At 37.9% G+C, this 19,837-nt stretch overlaps 1 protein-coding gene across 5 annotated transcripts in view; it reads right to left on the bottom strand.

Moving 5' to 3' along the window:
• Positions 1 to 6,400: 6,400 nt before the first annotated feature.
• IFT80 (intraflagellar transport 80) overlaps positions 6,401 to 19,837 on the bottom strand; it is a 56,123-nt gene continuing 42,686 nt past the window's right edge. For 4 of the 5 annotated variants that reach the window (XM_074911846.1, XM_074911845.1, XM_074911847.1 and 1 more), the window contains 9 exons: positions 17,769 to 17,833; positions 16,853 to 16,988; positions 16,035 to 16,182; positions 15,089 to 15,260; positions 14,637 to 14,654; positions 12,066 to 12,155; positions 11,796 to 11,968; positions 10,580 to 10,703; positions 6,401 to 7,720 (listed from right to left, as the gene is read on the bottom strand). In XM_074911846.1, the coding sequence (XP_074767947.1) occupies positions 7,607 to 7,720; positions 10,580 to 10,703; positions 11,796 to 11,968; positions 12,066 to 12,155; positions 14,637 to 14,654; positions 15,089 to 15,260; positions 16,035 to 16,182; positions 16,853 to 16,988; positions 17,769 to 17,833 (1,040 nt within the window). In that variant the 3' untranslated portion in view covers positions 6,401 to 7,606. The remainder of the gene's footprint in view (positions 7,721 to 10,579; positions 10,704 to 11,795; positions 11,969 to 12,065; positions 12,156 to 14,636; positions 14,655 to 15,088; positions 15,261 to 16,034; positions 16,183 to 16,852; positions 16,989 to 17,768; positions 17,834 to 19,837) is intronic. The other variant, XM_074911848.1, reaches the window with a different exon arrangement.

The raw sequence follows: 19,837 nt of genomic DNA, 5'->3' as shown, positions 1-19,837 counted from the left end.
TCCAGTACGATGGCTTGCAATGGAAGCAGGTGACTCCAGCTCGGTGTGGCACCCCCAGCTCCCCTCACCTGGGGCACGTTTCCTCGAGGGTCTGTGGAAGCAGCAGGAGATGGTCTGCAGGGTTTGCACGGACACAACCCCACGAAGTCGACCCGCCGGGGCGATCCTCAGGCCTCCCACCCCACTGCAGTGGCAGTACAGAGCCTGGGAGGAGAACAACCTCCAAAGCTTGATAATAAAATATTAGCACCTTCCAGTATTGTGCTTTTTATTTCACTGAGGAGACTTGGGATCACTTCCACTCTAAGGGGGAACCGAACGGCCCAATCCAGCACAGGGCACACCAGACCTCGGTGCTGAGCACTGCCAGGTCTCCTGCCCTCAAACCCTCTGAAAAACCAGTTGCCTTGCTGTGGGGTCCCAGCCAAAGGGCTCCCAACGAGAGCGAGTGTGAGATACTCCTCCTCTCCTCGCAGGCAGGGTTGGTAGATCGGTTTAGGTGCAAGAGAGCTGTTCCTCACACTGCAAAACCGAGGCTTCGTGTGTTCATCGAATACAGGTGTGGATGCAGGTATTGATATGGGCAGCTGAATTTTGAAATATTTCTCGCTGTGGCTTCTAAAAGTTTCTGTATCACAGCTAAAAATGCTAAAGACACAAAGATGTTCCCAGATGCTGCATCAAATCCTCATGTCTAGTTGAAGCAGCAATCCTTAGTTTCACTGGAACTGGGATTAGGCCTTTCTTATACACTGCAGGGGACAGAGACTGCTGAAAGAGGAGGAGGAAGGAGGAGGAGGAAGGAGGAGGAGGAAGGAGGAGGAGGAAGGAGGAGGAGGAAGGAGGAGGAGGAAGGAGGAGGAGGAAGGAGGAGGAGGAAGGAGGAGGAGGAAGGAGGAGGAGGAAGGAGGAGGAGGAAGGAGGAGGAGGAAGGAGGAAAGCCCAAGATGGTTGTGACCCAGATAAACCAGAGCAGATCCTGCCCTGCTTTCTCACTGGAGCTTCTCGGGTCACATTCACCCAAATCCTGGTGCAAAGACGGATTACGGCCCAATTTTTCCCCATACCCTACAGAGTAAAATATCAGTGCAGAGGATGCATTATTATGTCAGATTTTATGGGAAGGCAAAGAGATGATCCGAGGAGAAGACAATAGCCAGACACTTGTGATAACTGCTGAATAGATAATTGCCAGGCTCTTTTTACATATTAACAGAATTCTCAGTGCACAATCATCTGCATGAAACCACAAGTAAGGTTATAGCCGTTGCAACTCAAATCATATGCTTTTTTTTTTTTTTTTTCCAGATTAACAGTTATAACACAACTGTATTTAGGGAAATGTCAGGTGATTCTGGAGCCGCTGAATAAACGTGACATGGGATATCTCTGATCTCACAAAACAAAGAAATGGAAGTCTCAAAATTTCTATGTTGAATATCAATCCTGAAATATATAAAACAATAAATTGCCTTTTTACGCCCCTATCTCTAGATGATATCATCAAGAATTACATTTAGTGTTGAAAGCTTCTAGCTTTTCCATTATTGGGTATTTGTAGCTTTGGCTATTCTGAAGTGAATAAGGCAACTGAAAACAATACAACTTGAACGAGCCAACTTGGCTTCCCAAGACCATGCTCTAACCTAAATGAAATTTGCCCCTTTTCAGAGCAGCAGCAAACAGCAAAGTCCTGCTTGAGCTCTCTTGTGCTCACTAAGCAGAACTTCACGTCTGCTTCTGCGGCGATTTTCATCATTTCCATCCCCTCAGCTTCACGTTTTCTAAGCAAACCAGTTGGAAATCTGGTCCTGCGGGCACACTCACACCTCTTGCTGTGCTCTTTTGCCACGCTGTGCAGTCAGCTCCAGGGCTGGTACCAGACAGGAAATCTCAAATTCCAGAATGCTCCAAGCTTCCCATCCAAAGGAAAAACAGGAGGAAAACAGGAGGGAAAGGTTTAGTCCCCTACACGCAGTGAGTTACCCCTGCGAGCCCAGCTGGATTATCCATGGTCCATGCAGGGCAGTGTGTGCATACGCTCTTGCCAGGTCTTGGCCACAGTGATCAGAGATTTCACAGCCATTAGCCCCTATTTTCTCCCTTTTTTTCCTTCCATGGTTGTTATAATGCTTTCCAAAGTATTTTCTACCACGCCTTTGTTTCTAGATATATAGTAATTGACCCTAGATTCTTTTTTAATTGATGACATCGCTATTAATTTACAAAATAAAATAGAACTTAAGCTCTCTTAGTGTTATTAAATGACAGTTTGCCTTGGGGTTTTTTATTGTAAATTCTTATTTCTACGGACAAGCAAGATACAAGTGCAACAGGTTGACCTAATCCTTGCAGTCATCAGTATAAATCAGCCAATAATTGAAACAGAATAAAATCGTGCCAGATACCTATTTTGCACTTAGACAGAACTTTGTATGTTCTATTTTGAACAGGAATTAATATGCAGATTGGTTAATTTATATGGAAAACCATTGATTAACATCTGGAATGGAAGTAGGATGAGTCATGATAGCTTTGGAAAAAACAATAACAACTGAGCTCCTCACTGACCATTCACTGCAGACATGTCTACCCAAAAAAACGTAATTACTGAAAGAATACTCATTTGCTGTGGTTTATTTGTCTGAGGCTTGCATGCTCCAGTCACTTAGTGAAAGCTCAAAGAGAAGATGACTTCTAGTTAATTTACATTTTTAAGTATCAGGGCTCTCCATCACCATGCACATGATTTTCTTCTTACGAGGCCAAGGGTAGCTCCTTCACCAGGCAGATACTCTCCCATTTACAAGCACTTTTGCTGGTTTTCCACACCTCAATTAAAGGTTTAAAGTAGGGAAAGGAGCAGTAGATACCAGTCCCTTGAAAATGAGCATTAGCTCTTCTATAGCTCTTTCCAGCCCTGAGGACAGCAGAGATTATGTGAGCGAATCTTTTAACGGCGTATTTGTGAGTTGCTTGTTTCATGGTTAAACCAACCCAATTAATCCTGCAGGCTTCAAGAGCTTGTGGCTGCAGGAAGGGCATCGTTCTGGCCAACGAGATTAATACCATGCCAAAATGATGCCTTCTATTTTATAAATCATGAAAATTCCCAGTTAACTTTTGCTTAAAAGTTAAACCGTAAAGGAATTTATCATTTCAGCCAAGGGGCCCAAACCAAACACACCGGGCTTACATTACTTTTCAGGCAGATTTACCAGATATGCCCCAAAAACATCATGTCAAGGCTGGCACCAGGCCAGTATGATACAGCTCTCAAACTGCTTTACTGCTTGAAAAGCAGTGTATTTCACAGCTTTGAGGCATTTGCCATTCCTAAGACTCACTCTGTCAGTGTAACACCAACGTTTTGGTTCCTATTTTGCTTCTTTTGGAATCAGAAGAACCGACACATCATAATTCAATGGATAGCACTTTTTTTTTCCCCCCCCTTTTACCATCAGTATTTCCATTCACTTTTCAATAGAACCTACGTCTTTTCTGAAGAAATAACAAAGACCAAGTCTCAGAGGCTTGCAGGGCATTTTTGCGTTATCTACAACAGTGAATTTTACCTTTTAACAGAACGTGGGTTGATAGGTTTGGATGAAATCCCACCTCAGCTCAAGGCAGGCCCCGTGATGCTTCCTCCCCAGCTGTGCTCGTGGCTCTTGCTGAACTCCTGGCTGTGAAACCTCCATCAAATTCTATCTGGGCGGTTTCTGTTAAATTCAAGGAGAGCGGCACAGCTAAATCTTGCGGCCTGCTTTGCAGACTGAGTGATTCCTTGGCAATTCAACAGCCTTCACTAATGATCCCAGTTTCTAGCCCAGCTGTGGGCAGTTCCCTTACAGCTCTCTGATCAGCAGGTAGGGCTGGGCTACGGGATGGCTCGGTCCTATTGCCAGCCTGCATGGGCCTGCGGGATGCCTGTGGGCAAGTGACTTCATCTGTCAGTAAGGGAATAACACCGGGCGTCTTCACCAAGCACGACATTATTAATGCTTATTGGTCTGGGGTTTGAGAACATTGAAAGTTCGAATTCACCCGCCTTTCTGTTGAGTGTGTGCGTGTACATTAACTTCTTACAACCCAAAACCCAGCTCTGCAACGTTGCTGAATACATTCCTCCCCTCTGCGGATGGAAAAAATGAGGCGGAGAGAGGCCACAAGGAGAACTGAAAGTCCCAGACACACCCGAGCTGTTACCCTTCATCTCCCTCAGAGATGCTTCTGGCCTCTGGTACAAAGGGGATATACCCAGAGTCACCTCACACACTCATTAGAGATGAGCATTTGTTTGCCTGCAGTAGGAAATGGTTCTACGTAAACTGTGAAATTAAATTTTCATGCCAGACGATGCAAAAGGTTTGCCCTGTTCCAGTTCCAAAGGATAAAATCTGACAAAGATAGGCCTCGAAGTCTTGCTATCTTAGGTATCAGAGCACAAAAAATATTTTGCCTTTTTCCTCCAAACTATTAAAAACATGTAAAAAAATTAAGCTAGAGGTAAAAATTAAGGGTTTTTTTTAAACCATTTGCATTACCTGGAATAACGGGAGCCAAAATGATAGTTAAAACATGGTATAAAGCCAGATGAAAGCAATACATCTAAATTTTTTTTTTGGCAAATCCAGGGGGATGTTCCTAAAATGCCCTTTTCACTGCTCCTCCTGTCAATCACTACTCACCCCATGGATGATGGACAGCGCAGGAAGGCTGGGCTGTAAAAAAAGGGTGTCCTCTAATGCAGGGCAGGGTCCTGATGTACAGTAACAGATTATTCAGGTTTGTTCCATTTTACACTGCTAGAATGGGGGAAAAAAAAAAATCTGCATATTTTAATGTCATTTCCAAGCCCACATGCAAGGAGAGCTAAGAGCAACGTTTGAAAGTTTAGAAGACGGAAGTGCTACCTAACGCACACAAAATTTTTCAGTATTTTGCTTTCCTAATTCAATTACTGCTTTTAAACACTCGTCTTAGCTTTTATTTTTTACCTCACTTCCAGATACATTTTTCACATTCCCATTTGAACCTCCCTTCTTACAACCAGAGAGAATCTACTGCAGTCAAGGTCAAATGAATAACATGAACTACAACACCCAGCCTGCTACGGCAAGATTATTTGAGTAACTGATCCCTCACAACAGCAACTAAACCAATTATATTTTAATTCTGTTAACACCCTACTTCTTAGATTTATGGTGTTTGGGAAAAAAATTACCTCTGTCCCAGCTGAAACCAGGATAATAGTCAATTAAAATTAAAAAAAAATTAAATAGGGTGTTATCTATTTTTAAAACAAGTATTCTTAAATCATTGAGGAACCAGGCTTCTTGCACTGGACAATAATGTGCCCAGTACTTGATTAGTGATTTCATTTACAGCTCTAGAAGGTTTTAAATCAGGGTTTGGACAAGGAGGTAACAGGACACAAGCACAACAAGTTGGGTAAAAGCACTTTTGATCTTTCTTTGCACTTGCTAATACACCAATCTTACCAGAACACACCAGAAATGGCCCACTGAAGCACATATGCAAGGTTTGTTGCTGTTTACGAACATTCCTGAAACAACAATATCCTCCTGGTGCTTCTTTTTACACTTTTCTTGGAATTCCAAGTGTGATACGTAAAAACCCTGCAACAATCCCCGGTAAGCTGCATGAGGATATTTTTTTCTGAGAGCATTCTGAAATTTAAATTTCATACCCAAGGTCAGAATGGTACCAGGTTACCTGCCTATTAGAACCTGGTGAAAATAAAGAATAGCAGTGCTTTTCCAAATTTTTTGTTTTTGTTTTCTGTTGTTTTTCTGTTTAACACAAATACACTCAGCACAGCACGTAGTTCAGGACTGGATGTGAGTGGAAAAAAGTAGAGCTGATCAGCGATAAACTCCTAAAGGTTTTTTTTGGTGCTTTGTCCTAGGAATTAATCACACTTTCCCCTTGCCTACAAATGCAACACTTCTCGTTGAGATGTGGAGATCCAGCTTGAAGTGAACGACACTGACACCAAGCTGAAGGGCAGCCAGTCAAGGATGTACCCTCGCAGGCGTGGCATCCTTCCCCTGTTTTATCTCAGCCTTTGCAACTGTTAATTGTTGGACCAGGCATTTTTAATTTGCTGCTTCTGCTGTACTTCCAACTGGCCCAAGAATAAAAGAGCAAGATAAAGACGAGACCCTGAACTTCGTATCACCACCAGACAGACTCATCTCCCAAACCTGCATTACAAATCTGAGCCAGGCTTCATAAATTTAACATTAAACACTTGCCATTAGTGATATTCTGGACTCAATTCTGGAACTAATAAGTGCTTTCTGCAAGTCGATGGAAGGTGAAGGTGTTCACTTTGCCACATGTCAGTGTACCAGAATAGCGTGGAACTTCTGAGTGAGTTACATCAAAAAATGTTTTATTTAGCAGTCGGGTTAATCAATGGAGATGACCTAATGCATCGTCTATCAGATACATTTAAAAACACCCCTTTATTTGTTTTTTATTAAGAAATTTATGAACTGTGCAAAAAAAGTGCTATATAATGATTTACAAACCTGCAGAAATTTGCCGGATATACCGATAGTTAGCATTTTGATGGTAACATTTGAAAGATACATATTATACAACGTCAGTTATGAAGCACCTGCTCCTGTATTTACACTGCAAAGGGTTTCTGCAAAGCACATCTGACACAGGCAGCCACTTCCATATGTAAAACAAAGGAAAATGCATCTTGATGAAATAACACAACTGTAAGAATAGTATTTTCAAATCAAGTGCTTTGGGCAGGAAAAAAAAAAAGTGGAAAGCTCTTCCTTATTTTAAATTAATATGATACTTTAACCTTAAGGAAGGTCTGAATATCAATGTTAATTATACATGTTAGAGGCTACAAACCCAACCAACAACAACTTTTGTTACTTCAAACAACATTCAAAGCACATCCACAGTATTTTAAACAATTTTCATTATCTCAGAAAATACCCTTTATTGCTAAATAGTTCGCTACAGTGACACACCTGAGTTGCTGAAGCAATCTGAAATCGTCTGTTGAAGAACTTGCTAGGACATACATACTGGCAGATATATGTATTACTATAACTGGGAGTGCAATATTCTTTTGCACTTTGTAAGTGCAAGCTCCTTTTTTAATTTTCATCACTTAAAAGTTTGCTAAATTTGGTTTAGGGCAATTTAAACAAGTCTTTTCAGAGATCCCTGAGGTTGCAGAAATAATCGAACTACTTAACTAGGTGTTTAAACAGGGAAATTGGTACTTAGAGGCAAGCAAGGTTAAATTTTCATTGCCATTAAAATTATTTAACAGCCACTAATGGAAAAACAAAAGTTAATTTCCCTTTTTTCTCATACGTTTATGATGTAGCGACTCACTGGAGCTAGGGCATCAGAACATGGCTTCAAATGAGACTGCAGTAAATAAATAATTCTGCCTGCCATCCAACAGTTAACAAGGACTACACCAATCCTCACTCCCGTTCCCCGCAAAACGTGTGTTGTGGTTTTTTATTAATTTATGTTTGTCAAACTATGCTGGTACCAAATATCCAAGCAGCACTTGTTAAGGTGACCGAAAGGACCATTACTGCTGTACAGTTACACTAGCTCTCGCTGCAGGGCTGGCTGCTGCTCGTTCTCTTTCTTTAGCAATTTCCATCTCTATTTTGGCTTTGATTTTATTCCAATCGACTTCCAGCTGTAGGAACAGAAAAGCGAGTACGCAGGGGTCAGCTAACACAGAGAGGACAAACAGATAGCTATTCATTAACAGGACAATTTGCAGTTACGACTACAAAGTGAACATATCAGTCATGATGTAGTTCTTCACGTGTAAGTGACAACTTCTACTAATGGAATGTACAAAGGCACAGCTAAGTTCTACCGCTGAGCTTTCCACCTTTAAAATAAACCAAGCTTGATATATTTTAACAAATACTAAGGCATCTCATAGTGTATGGGAAAAAAAAAAACCAACCTGTTAAAACACAAAAATAACTTGGATCAACTTGCATCTAATTTAAATGTAATGGCATCTGTGTCCTATTAGTGAGAATACAGCCCTTTATCAATACTACATGGAGTAATGTCTTTTGACTGCACCTAAAGTCCACCAAGTAAACTGACAGCATATTACACTAGTTATCCGATATAACAGAAATCAGATTTCTGCTTGAAATTTGTCTTCTACATCAATAAATGTTTTAGCTTTATCTTGGCATTCCTCCAGCTGCAGAGAATCATCATCTTCTAGCTGTATTCTATTTCAGTGGAACTTCAGACAATAGATATAGCACAATAACCATGGTACAGTGGGATACAACAGTTGTCTTTCTTTCCAAAAATGCCTTGCAAGAAAGAACAGATCACGGTGCATTTCACGGCTATAAAAACATGTCCAAAAACTGGGCAAAAATGCAATTGTAACGTTCAGATTCATTGCTGGAAAATTAAGATTGTCAAAGATGGAGGGAAAAAAAAAAAAAAAATCTCAACTGCTGCACAGGGAATTTGCAGAGTAGCTGTTACTCTGTTAACCAAGTCATGAAATAACAAGGAAGATTCTCTATGAGGGAAGACGTAACTGCAATACCCACATTCTCATGTGAAAAGGTTAATCCCTCAATTCAGGATGCATTTACTGGGTCCAGGTGCTTTGGATCTGATGACTGAAATCTTTATGGAGCTCTAAGAAAGAATGTGTTTGCTTTAACAGATGTCACACAGATGCTAAACATACCATGGCGAGGGCTAATTCTGCCATCTAGCCCGGAGAGCTACTTGCCAGTGAAGCCAATAACCCTTGCCAGTGACACCTAGTAACTGCCAAGATATGGATTCTCAGTATACATATTAGGTTTGTAATACCTTATATATAAAGACGTGAGATATAACAACCAAGCACATTGTTTAGATTCCGTATCTGATTGCAGATTCGTGGTCTCAGCTGCAGTACAGAAAAGACTTAAGAACTCCCTACTTAAGCCTGAAGGAGTTTTAGGTGGTGAGAAGGAAAGTGAGACACTTTTTTTTTTTTTTTTTTTCCCCCCTGAGAAGGAATAGCAGCACAAAATCTTGATTTTTTTTTTTTTTTCAGTGCCCTTAACACTTCCTTCTAACTTTGCTATACGAGCCTGACAGGCTACGTTAAAAATTTAATACCACCATAACCAAGTTTAAAACCCACTTCATTAATTAGGCTCCCTCCTCCTTTCAGATCCAGCAGACAAGACTTTCAGAACATGGATCCGGCAAAGGATTTCTTTACTCCATAAACCTTCTGGAGTCTGAGAAACAAGTTTCAAGACTGAGTGTAGGGAGAAACAGGCTCCACTTGCATCGCCCTGCTCACACCCTGTCACTGACAAGGCATTATTGCTTGGGAATCCTTCCAGAAACGATGGCTTTCTTGATTTAAAGACAAGACAGTATTATATCTAACAAGTCTCTTTCAGAAGCATCCAGGGATTAACATAATTTTTGCTCAATAATGGATTTAAAGTATGTAGAAGATGTATCTTCAGCAGAGCAGATGAAATTGTTGAATGATAAGAGCGCTTGGAATCTGGTCTATTATTTTTCTGTATTTTCTAGGTAAAGTACTGCAGAATGGTTCATTGGGGGGGACAGATATATTGTGCAGACTTTTATTCTCATTTAGGAAATGAAACATCCTTAGAAGCCCTAAAAGCTAATGACTTATAGTAGAAATCAAGCTTTATTGAAAGTGTAATGGGCACTGTGCAATTAAAGGATCTGAGCCTAACAGCTCGGATGTATTTCCTGATCCATCAGCTACAGTGGATGAAAGGATCCGACACAGTCGAAGTACACGTCTCTTTTTCATAGTTTTACCCTCAGAACGCGCAGGAACAGTGAGAGGAAGAGCAGGGAGGACGTAAATGCTGCTCCATCAAACTGCTGTCTAAGGTGCACGTGTGGGTGCCTCTCGGAGAGGAAACACGCACAAGTACTCCAGCGGAATCTAAGATACTTCTTGCTTACGACCTGTTAAATCTGTCCTCAGTTTTTAAGGTCTGTGAAATGCTGATAAATCGAAATGACCTAGCTGATCAGATGGGAGAGGGTTTACAGAGGTTTGATGAAATCGTATATTTAGCTATTTTTCATATTTGGCAGAACACTCTGTAGTTTGCTCTTAATATATATCTGGATACCTTCAAAGTTTGTTATTGTTGCTATCCATAAAATTACATTAAAATGCTGAAGATATTTAAGAGGTATGAATTCAACCATACTAAGGTCTAGCTCCCTGTTTATAGAAAACAACTGTGGCTTCGTTTGTATAATCCCTGCCAGATACTAAATAGATAGATTCTGTATCTGTGCCTTCAAATAAAACACATGCACAACTATTACTAGCCAAGTAGCCACACATCAAGCTACAACCTTGTACTCAGATATAAAATCTTAACGTTTGTGTCCACATTTGAACCAAAGGAGGAAAACGTAAAGGCAATTCCCCTCCACCCTCCCCAACTGGCTACATAGAGCAGGCTGACCTAAAGCTGTAGGAATAATTCTGAGGAATACTTACACCTTCTGCATATTGCAAAAATCTTTTGTTCGTTTCTTTTTTACCAAAGTCCTCTAGGAACTTTTGTCGATAAGCCAGGACTGTGTCAACATGTGTCTTGTGCTTTACTGCTAGTTCTAGGGCCCTGGAATAAAACAGAAATGGGCTTGTCAGGCTATATAAATGCTCTGGCACAACTACAATCACCACGGTTTTGCAAAACGATACTCTGAAAAGTGTTTGGGCTGCAGGCAAAGATTTCTAATCTATAGTGCCAAGCAGTTTTACATTCGTATCAGTCACAGGAGGTTAAAAGTAGCCAGTGAAGGAGACGCTCTACTTTATGATGCGTGCTATGAAAAATATCCAACAATTATTTCTGTTGACAACCTCGTCACATCATTGGGGTTTGACAATAGGAGTCTTTTTATTTTAGAGTTTAGCACTCTCAATGTAAAGAGGCAAAAGTAATAACAATTTAATCACTTTATTACAGTCAGAAATTGCTTCTGAACAGTTCAGAACGTTATGGCACATGCTACACAGTATTTCCAACTGTTCTATAGGCAGGAAAGATTAGTCATTGGATTAGTGTAATTGATTCCTCTCACATCTCTTCTCACTAGCATAAGGAATACTCAAGTTTGATACACACAGTTTTTAGGTGATATCAGACCACAAAATAAACACGGATACATGAGGGAAAAACAACTTTTTGTCCACAGTGATATGAAGATAATAGCAGATAAATCAGTAGTAAACGGCCTCAGAAGATTCTGTTAGAAAACGTGGGGTTTTGTTTAAAGGAGAAATTCCTACTTTGTTTTCTCAGGCCTAATTCATATTTCATCCACCTACACAGTGCTGGGAGTCTGAATAGCCATGTATCTATTTTTAGCAACAAGACATTTCAAAACAGCCTTAAATCTTTGAGGGTCACATACCGTTTGAGGTATCACTAAGGACTTTTCTCTGTTAACAATAATGAAAAAGCAAAATGTTATTTAAAAAAGCTTCCAAGCATGTTTTGGACTTTTATCACAGAATACTTGTATCTTCTAAATATGACAGAGAAAAAATTACTGTCAGGATATGTTTTACTTCGTCTTTTTATAGCTCTGGGTAGTTACAGATAGGAAATTAGTCAGTCTATCTGCAGTAAAACAACTGATCTCAATAATTTACAGTTACCTCAGTAAGACTGCTTATAAACGTATTGTGTTTGAAGAAATATTACCTATCCCAATTGTAAAGATTAATGTTGACTTGAATAGCTTGATAAATAAGGCCTGCTTGAAGAAGCAGAGTTTCAGCTTCTTGGGTGTTTCCACTGAACAGCAGTATATGAGCCATCCTTGACTCTTTCGATGGAAGATCTTTGATGGAATTGATATACTGAACCTTGTCAATCTGTTAACAAGAGGTACAACAGTTTAATAAGGGAAATTAATTAATAAAATCAGTTTTGCAACAACTTAGCTGGAAATAAATAACACCATTTTCTTACCTCTCCAATTGATGCATAGGCTATTTCTGCTGTAGCCATGTCTTTGTTGGCAACTGCCATAGCAGCTAAACATGCCCACATAGTTTGATCCTGAAATTAAAAAAAAAAAAAAAAAAAAAAAAAAGCAGCAACTCTTAAAGCTTCAAATATTTATTATGATGTTAAAAATGACTTCTCAAAGGAAGTACAGAAGCCCTGAAAATAATATATAACAATACATTTCTCAGTATGCCATTCATGGCACGGTGGTCTAAGTCTCTTACTAAAAAGTGACTACTTAAATATTTCTCAGAACTCCTTCATTAGAAACCTGTCGATGTTGTGATCAGCCAAGCCTAACAACGTGCCTGAATGTATCATTAGTTTTCACCATCTCAGCCAATAACGAACTCTTGCCATAGAATCACTTTACAACCTCATCAGTGTCCCTGTCACTACTTCTGGAACTATGGTGGAAACCAAAGCACTGGCTGTGGTTAAAAAAAATTATTTTAACCTGGCTCATCTCAACCTGGCTTCACAAATAACCATACTGGAACCATGTTGCTGACAAAACCAATAATTTTATGTTTATCATAAGTGTACTACAAATGAAAAAAAAATTACTTGACTGTAGAACAGACCATGAACCTGCTGAAAAATAAATAATAGCTTCAAAAGTTCTGTCTCCTTTGTGATATTTTCAGTGCATTTTATGTGTAGAATTAAGAATTAGAAAAACAGTAACAATAATAATATTACACCCTTGTTTTCTATTTTTTGCTTTCCCTTTTTTCTTTTTTTTTTTTCTTTTTTTTTTTCTTCTTTACACAACCTTAAGGAAACCCCAGTAACTCAGAAAAACATTCAGAAAGATCCTGATGTTTTGATATCATCCCTTTTCAAGTCTGACAACATTATAGCAACGATATACTACTGGAACATATTAGTTAATATAGTTTAGGCTACCACATCTGAAAACTCTAGTTCAGGCAGGAAAAGTATAACTGTGAATGCACTTGTTAGTCCACACTCTAGGAATTAAGCGTGTTTTAATATTTTTGTTAAGTAAGTTCAATAACGAATCTGAAAAAAAAAAATCACTTTGCAATGTGAATAGGTTTTCAGAAGCAGCAGTGGATTACTATTGAGTTAAATCAGAATAAACAGCTACACTGAGTATACTCTAAACATATTCCCATGCCCTTACTCACAATCAATTTTGTATGAAACAAAAGCAGTAAAACCCACCGAAGACACCAAATAATTTAGCCTAAAGCTGTGGTTTCACTATCACCATCTCCTCACTGTTCCTACTCTTTACCAGGATTCAGGACAAGAAAAAACTTCCTGCTGGTAGCCTGTAATTTGGGAGAATTAAATTTGTTCAGAGAATCACATATAAAATCTTTGACATGTTTTCTTCCCACTTCGCTATTATTTAGAAAATTAGGTGATAAAATACTGAAAGTTTAGCCTGAAATTATTCAAGAGACCAACTTTTTAGGAGTTTTTCACCAATGGGTGTTGCTGTTCTCTCTTTCCTCAGAAAGATGGTCCATTTTCTTATTACTGGATTGGAAATACTTTGAACTGTCTACCTGGCTTGCCAAAATCAACAAAATAGCCCCAAATCTGCACAAAGAGTTGAGGAATCATGAAAGATAAACAAAGTACTCAAGGCAAGACCAGCTGTGATGGCTCTCTGTCTACCTTGGTGTAAGGGCATTCCAGGTCATCCCTCAGCCCAAACCCAACACAAACTGTGAAAAAGAAAGGATATTCGCACCGTCTAGTTTAGGCTGGTTTAGATTACTTTCTATCAAAGACAAAAACTTTCTTTTGTGAATCAATGGAAAGAGAAGTCTTCAAAGACTGAGACCTAGGTACCTAACTTCGATGCTTCGAACCAGATGACGTGAATACTCTTCATATTGAAAATAAAGATCCTGTTACAGTTTTTCTTGAGAGAAAAAAAGGCCTTTCTCACTTGTTGACAGATACAGACTAATGAGGAAAAGCTCATAAAAAAAAAGGACAGTGAAAAAACATGATACATGAGAATGGGATTTCTTTAAAAAAGCACTGAGAATTTTAAACATTTTTCCTTTAAAGTATGGTTAAACTCATTGGATGACTCTACCCATAAGAATGAAAAGGATGCATGAGAAGTCTGACCAAAAAAAATCCTTGAATTAAAAAACGTTCCTGTTAATTAAAAAGAAACAAAATGATAATATTACCACCCGATACAGATGTTTTATTTTTAAAGATGATGTATTTAGATAACTCAAAAAAGCTAATATAATACCTATTTGAAATGTGAAATCCCAGTTCCCACTGCCAAATATTGGAATAAAGCCTACTATTAAAGGGGTAACAAAATCAAAATCATTATATATAATAATCATTATATAATTATCTGGATGTGCATTGATGTAAATCATGCAAATACAAAAATATTTGAAATACACATTTAAGGTCATGATACTCATATGAAAGTACTGAACTCTTTTCTAGGAGTAAATGGGGGAAAGGAAGCAGGGTTTGCGGGGATTTTTATCTATCTGTTCTAAATACTGCCAGACTCACCTCATCTGTTGCTGTTGCCTAAATACATACAAAAGAAAGCAAAGAAAGCAAACAAAAACAAGTGAAATAAAATATGAAGAAACACTCGGCAACTGTATGTGGAGATGCAGATCTTTTTTTAATTGGTTATATTAAGGCTTAGTTCTAAAAACTTAAGCTTATTACTAACTTCTGTCAGTACCTGTGTTCAATCCAGCTGGACTTTGGTGTAAATAAACCCAAGAATTTTTATTATGTATAACAAAAATTATTAAATTATGTACAGGTATATTATGTAATTATGAAAAATGTGTAATTCTTCATGACCAGCCCAAAAAATAACCAGCAACAAAGCAGAAGAATGGAAATGAGATGCAACATCTGATATGCAATTATCATTATTAAAGTAATATCTGAAAACATAAATATTGCAGTGAAATTGTATCTGAATGTTCCAAATAATTAGCATTTACCTTGACAAAACGACACAATCTGACAGCATCTTCCCATTTAGAACTACTGACATATTCATGAAGAATGGCAGGATAAGGTGAAATATTAAGGTGAATAAGTGAACCATCTGCTCTTCTAATTGTTACTTGATTTCCTACAAAATGTACAATCTGGGGATTTTTGCTAAATTCACTGGGTAGAGAAAGAAAGTTAAGTTAGTATTAACTTCTTTTTTACTGAAAAGAACAACAGTAATTTAAAGAAATCTTTGTTTCAAAATGACAACGTGATTATACTTCATTTTCAGAGCATACAAAAATCTAAGCACATAGTTACGCAACAGTTACATCCGAAAGGTAGTTGTAACGGTCTCTAAAAATAAAATTATAGTTATGCACATTCACTGGCTGTAAGGCAAACACAAACTGGGTATCGGTGTAAAAATTTTCAAATACCTTTTTCAGTAAAAAAATATTTGGGCTCCCATAACTCTTAGAATGAACTAATGAATTCAGATATTCTTTATAAAGAATTTCATATCACAAAGCAGACAGGCTGAAGTAAACATGTAAAGTAAACGTGCTGAGCTAGAAATATAATCATCTGTGACCTAATATAGTGATACTTTTAATTTCCAACAGATACTTTAGGGAACTTGTGTTTGTTTGTTTGGTTTTTTTACCAACAACTGAGACAATAATTCAAGAGACATGATCACAATTTTGCTTTTTCATCAAGATGCTATTCTGCTTTTAAACTGCACATCGTCTCTCCGAACTTTATGATACACCTTATAAAACACTTCATCATCATTTCTTAATCAAGAAGCAGTAACACGGAAAGAATTTTAAAAGTTGCAACCCTGGCTTCTACTTCCAACTGACAAAATTAATTTAATTCTTTAAGGAATGAGTAAACCAGTTAAAATACATAATAATACTATTTTGATCAAAAGGGATACATTACCTTGCATCTTTTTCATGCAGAGTTTTTGGCAAAAGATCTTTATCTACATAGACTGTGTTGGGGTAGTACCAGACTGTAAAACGGGTATCTTGAATCCCACAAAGAATGTTAGATGTGTCATTCCAAGCCAAAGTTTGAACCATTGTCCCTTAATTTAAAGATAACAGAATAATATGTATTTCCATAAGCAACTTCGAGACAAATTTACACTTCTCAAAACTGTAGCAAAAGGGTAATTGTTAGTCAGTCTCAGTTGCTTTTAACTCCCTAGTTTGTAAAGTGACATCTTACAAACTTTTAGCCAAATTCAGTTCTCTCTTTCTGAAAGACAGGTTTTTTTCAGATCAATGTTTTTTGGGCTTCGTTTTGAGACTGAAGATCACGATTAACACAACAGTCAGACTGCACTTTAGTACTTACTGGATCATGCACCTGTCTACAGCATTTAAACTTTATTTTAAAATATTATGAACTTAAATTCTTGCATTTGCAAGACAAATGTCTGGAAGATTCTGTATTGAATAATTCCAAGGAATATATCCTTCTCCAAAATCCTCTTAGCTGCTTGTTCTGGAATGCAATAACATGTGCTTAGATGTTAACAACTGCTTTACATGTAACTGGTATAAAAATTATCAGTATTTAGATAAAACGTACTAAAATTGTTTCTACCACTATCTTATAAAAGCCACAGGGCTATATCTAATGTTTTTTCAAGGCTAATTTCCTTAATTAAAAAGGAAAATTCTGTCTCTTGTACTAGATAAAAGTATTTGCCTGCTTGCATGTAGGTAAATGTTATTTTGAATTTTTCTTACCTATTTTGACAATTTTCTGTTCTTTTCCAAACCGTTTCACAGAAGTAATGTAAAGATCTCCGTTCTTATCAATAAAAGCTATTTTTCTTTCACTTGTAAGGCCTTTCTGATCCAAAGCAATCTCCACAATTTCTGTCTGAAAAGGAAAAAGAAAATATCTGATTTTTATTTTGGGGATTCGTATCACAGAAAGCACGTGATATTCAAACAAATGAAGGCTTTACTAAAAACAAGGCACAAACCTCCTGAAAAACTGGACTGTGAAGACACTTTGTGTATGTTTTTTCTGTTGAATGAAGTGTTATATAAATTGAATTTCATGCAGATTAAAACAGAACTGCAACAGAGAAGAGTTAGCCGTTTAGGAATTTACCACAAAACGACAGAAATAAAAGTGGCATTCCCAAAGCAAAAGCTGCCTAAATGATGAATGTTTACTCCTCTCTCCAAAGAAGCTGACTAATTTTGCTTTTGTTGTATACCAGAAGAGTGAAGTAAAATGCAGTTCAGGCGATTGCTTCTGAAGTAAAAACAGTAAAAGTTCAGACTGAAGGCAGACAACTTTTCACTGATCCTCCTTTCTTCAGTGTTAAACAACAGGTTGGCACTAATAAAAGTTGCTTTGGAGTCCAAAGGGAAGTCAGCTGTTCAGTTTTACCTGTCATTTCAAACATTTATGTGCATGGGAAACGCATGCCTGTAATTGAGCACAACCTTCAGTACATCCCTTTGCACATCAACACCGCATAGAGAATCTAATTTTTTTGTTGCTTTGTAAGAGTCAGCCAGAGCTGTCAAGCTCCTTTCTATTAAGATTGCAAACCTTTAATAGGTTTATTAGACCCACTATTGAGGAAACCCGTTACTGATTCTTAATATCAAAGTATAAAATAAAAAGAGACATTATATCCTTCACCTGATGGGTTAGAGGCTTTCCATCACCCAATGGCTTTCCAGATAAAGCTTCAAATATGTAGATAACTGAGGAAAAAAAATAAAAATGGTTTATTAGTTAAAAGCAACAGTTCCTCACAGACTTTTCAAGCAGTTCCATTCATTTTCAGAGTATAATTTACTGCAGGTGGATACTTATTACTGCATGCTAGATTTACCAGTGAGACTTTCACACTCCAGTGAAAAAAGAATCTCACAGTTGGGAAAATGTAACCGTCAGAGTGTGCTGAGCTTAGGAATAGTCTCATTTGGCAGTTGGAGTGATCTGTGACAATTCTCAAATATCATTATTTTCAGAGCAATGATAGCTACTGAAACACAGTATTATGGACTGATACAGAATTGAGAAAACTAATGTTTTATTGCCTATCACAGCTCAAGTGGTTATTTACAGAAATGACACTGAGTTCTATCTAATGCAAGTTTGTACCCTGCATTCTGAATAAATTCATGTTACCAAGGCTATTTAGCCAATCCTAATCCACAATTCTGATGAATATTAAAGTTTAGGAAGTGATACCATTGACTGATGTATTTTCCTAAAGTAATTAGTGTCAAATGTATAAAAAGCTGTCCTTTGAAAAACTGGGTAAAACATTTTTCAGAAGTTTCCTCTATTTTATTAATAATCTACTCTATTTTAAAGTCTTAATACAGCAGTCCCTAGGTATATTTTCTTCCAGTTTAGGGTTTCTGCTTGTCATGATGTTACAATTCATGACAATATATTACTAACTGGCTTCCTGAAAAAGTATCTGCTTCATCTAGATATACTTGAATTTTATACATAATTCTTGCAGTCTTTACCAAAAGCCCACCTGTTTCACTCTCTTCCTGCCTCACTCTTAAAAAAAAAAAAGGCAAAAAACCACCCCACCTACATCACCTTTATTTCTGGGATATCTAGTGAAGACTCCAATTTGCAATTTGCCTAAAAATAAAGTTTCTCTTTGTTTCTGTCTCTCTCTGTACATGTGTGTGTGATGCACACACGTGCGTGTGTGCTCACAAACTATTTGTACACGCTTTCTGTGAACACGCACAAAAATTCAGAGGTGTATTCAAACCTAGAGAAAATAATAACATTAGAAGGAACACCCGCTGTAATTTAAAGCACATGATTCCACGTTAGTTCATGGAAAACACAGATGTGACAGCAACATTTTAGATGTTCAGTTAACACATCCCACCTGGGCTTTCTACACGTTATCTGTAAGTATAAACTGTCAGATGAACATACGTGCTCGTTCCAAAGGATGGCGATGTTAACATGTTCATCCTGCTGTGCACTGCTTTCACCAGCACGCAGGGTGTTGGTTTGAGGTCAATGGTTATACAGGCAGAATTAAAAAAAACCCAACAAAACCAACCCAAAACTGTAAAAGCAGGTGTTCAGAAAGCATTGGTTGAGTTTGCAGAGGAGGAAAAGAAAGGGTTTTGCACAAGTGTTGCTCTTGGCAGCTGGCTACATGTACAAAAAAACCCTAGTTGTTCCTGAGAAGTGTTATTTTTCTCACTTTTATGCATGGCTCCCTGCATGAAATTTATTTTGATCTAGCTATACAAGGCAATTTTACTGCTACTGTACTATAGGAAGTGGTATTAAGAGAGTTTTAAAGAAAAGCACTGTACCTAATTGAGAAGTAAAATTGGTTAACTTTTCATTAATCTACAACGCATATTAAGGTATTTCAGAAAGTAAGTTTTGAGGTTTGGTGGGTTTTTTTTTTTGCCCCGTCTGGAAAAACTCCACATCACTTTACAATGATTTAGAACCTAAAAGATATGGTTTTTTATATGTATAAATTAAAAATATAACCAAAGCCTGTTCTTTCACTTTGAACATCCAGAGGAAGAGAACAGCTACTGCGTGTCTTAATATTATCACAGAGTAACTGCTCCTAAGGTCAGCAGCTCCCTTCTGAGAACAGGCTCACCTTCTCTTCCAGCTTCGTTAGAGACTGAGGAAGGACTGTAAGCACAGAGGTACCAACCTTTTTTCTAGATTACTGAAAGAGGAAGAATATCCAA

Source organism: Athene noctua, chromosome 8 (assembly GCF_965140245.1).
Source record: "Athene noctua chromosome 8, bAthNoc1.hap1.1, whole genome shotgun sequence".
Taxonomy (NCBI): domain Eukaryota; kingdom Metazoa; phylum Chordata; class Aves; order Strigiformes; family Strigidae; genus Athene; species Athene noctua.
The sequence above is the reverse complement of the archived record's forward strand: the minus strand, read 5'-3'. Positions and strand labels throughout refer to the sequence as shown.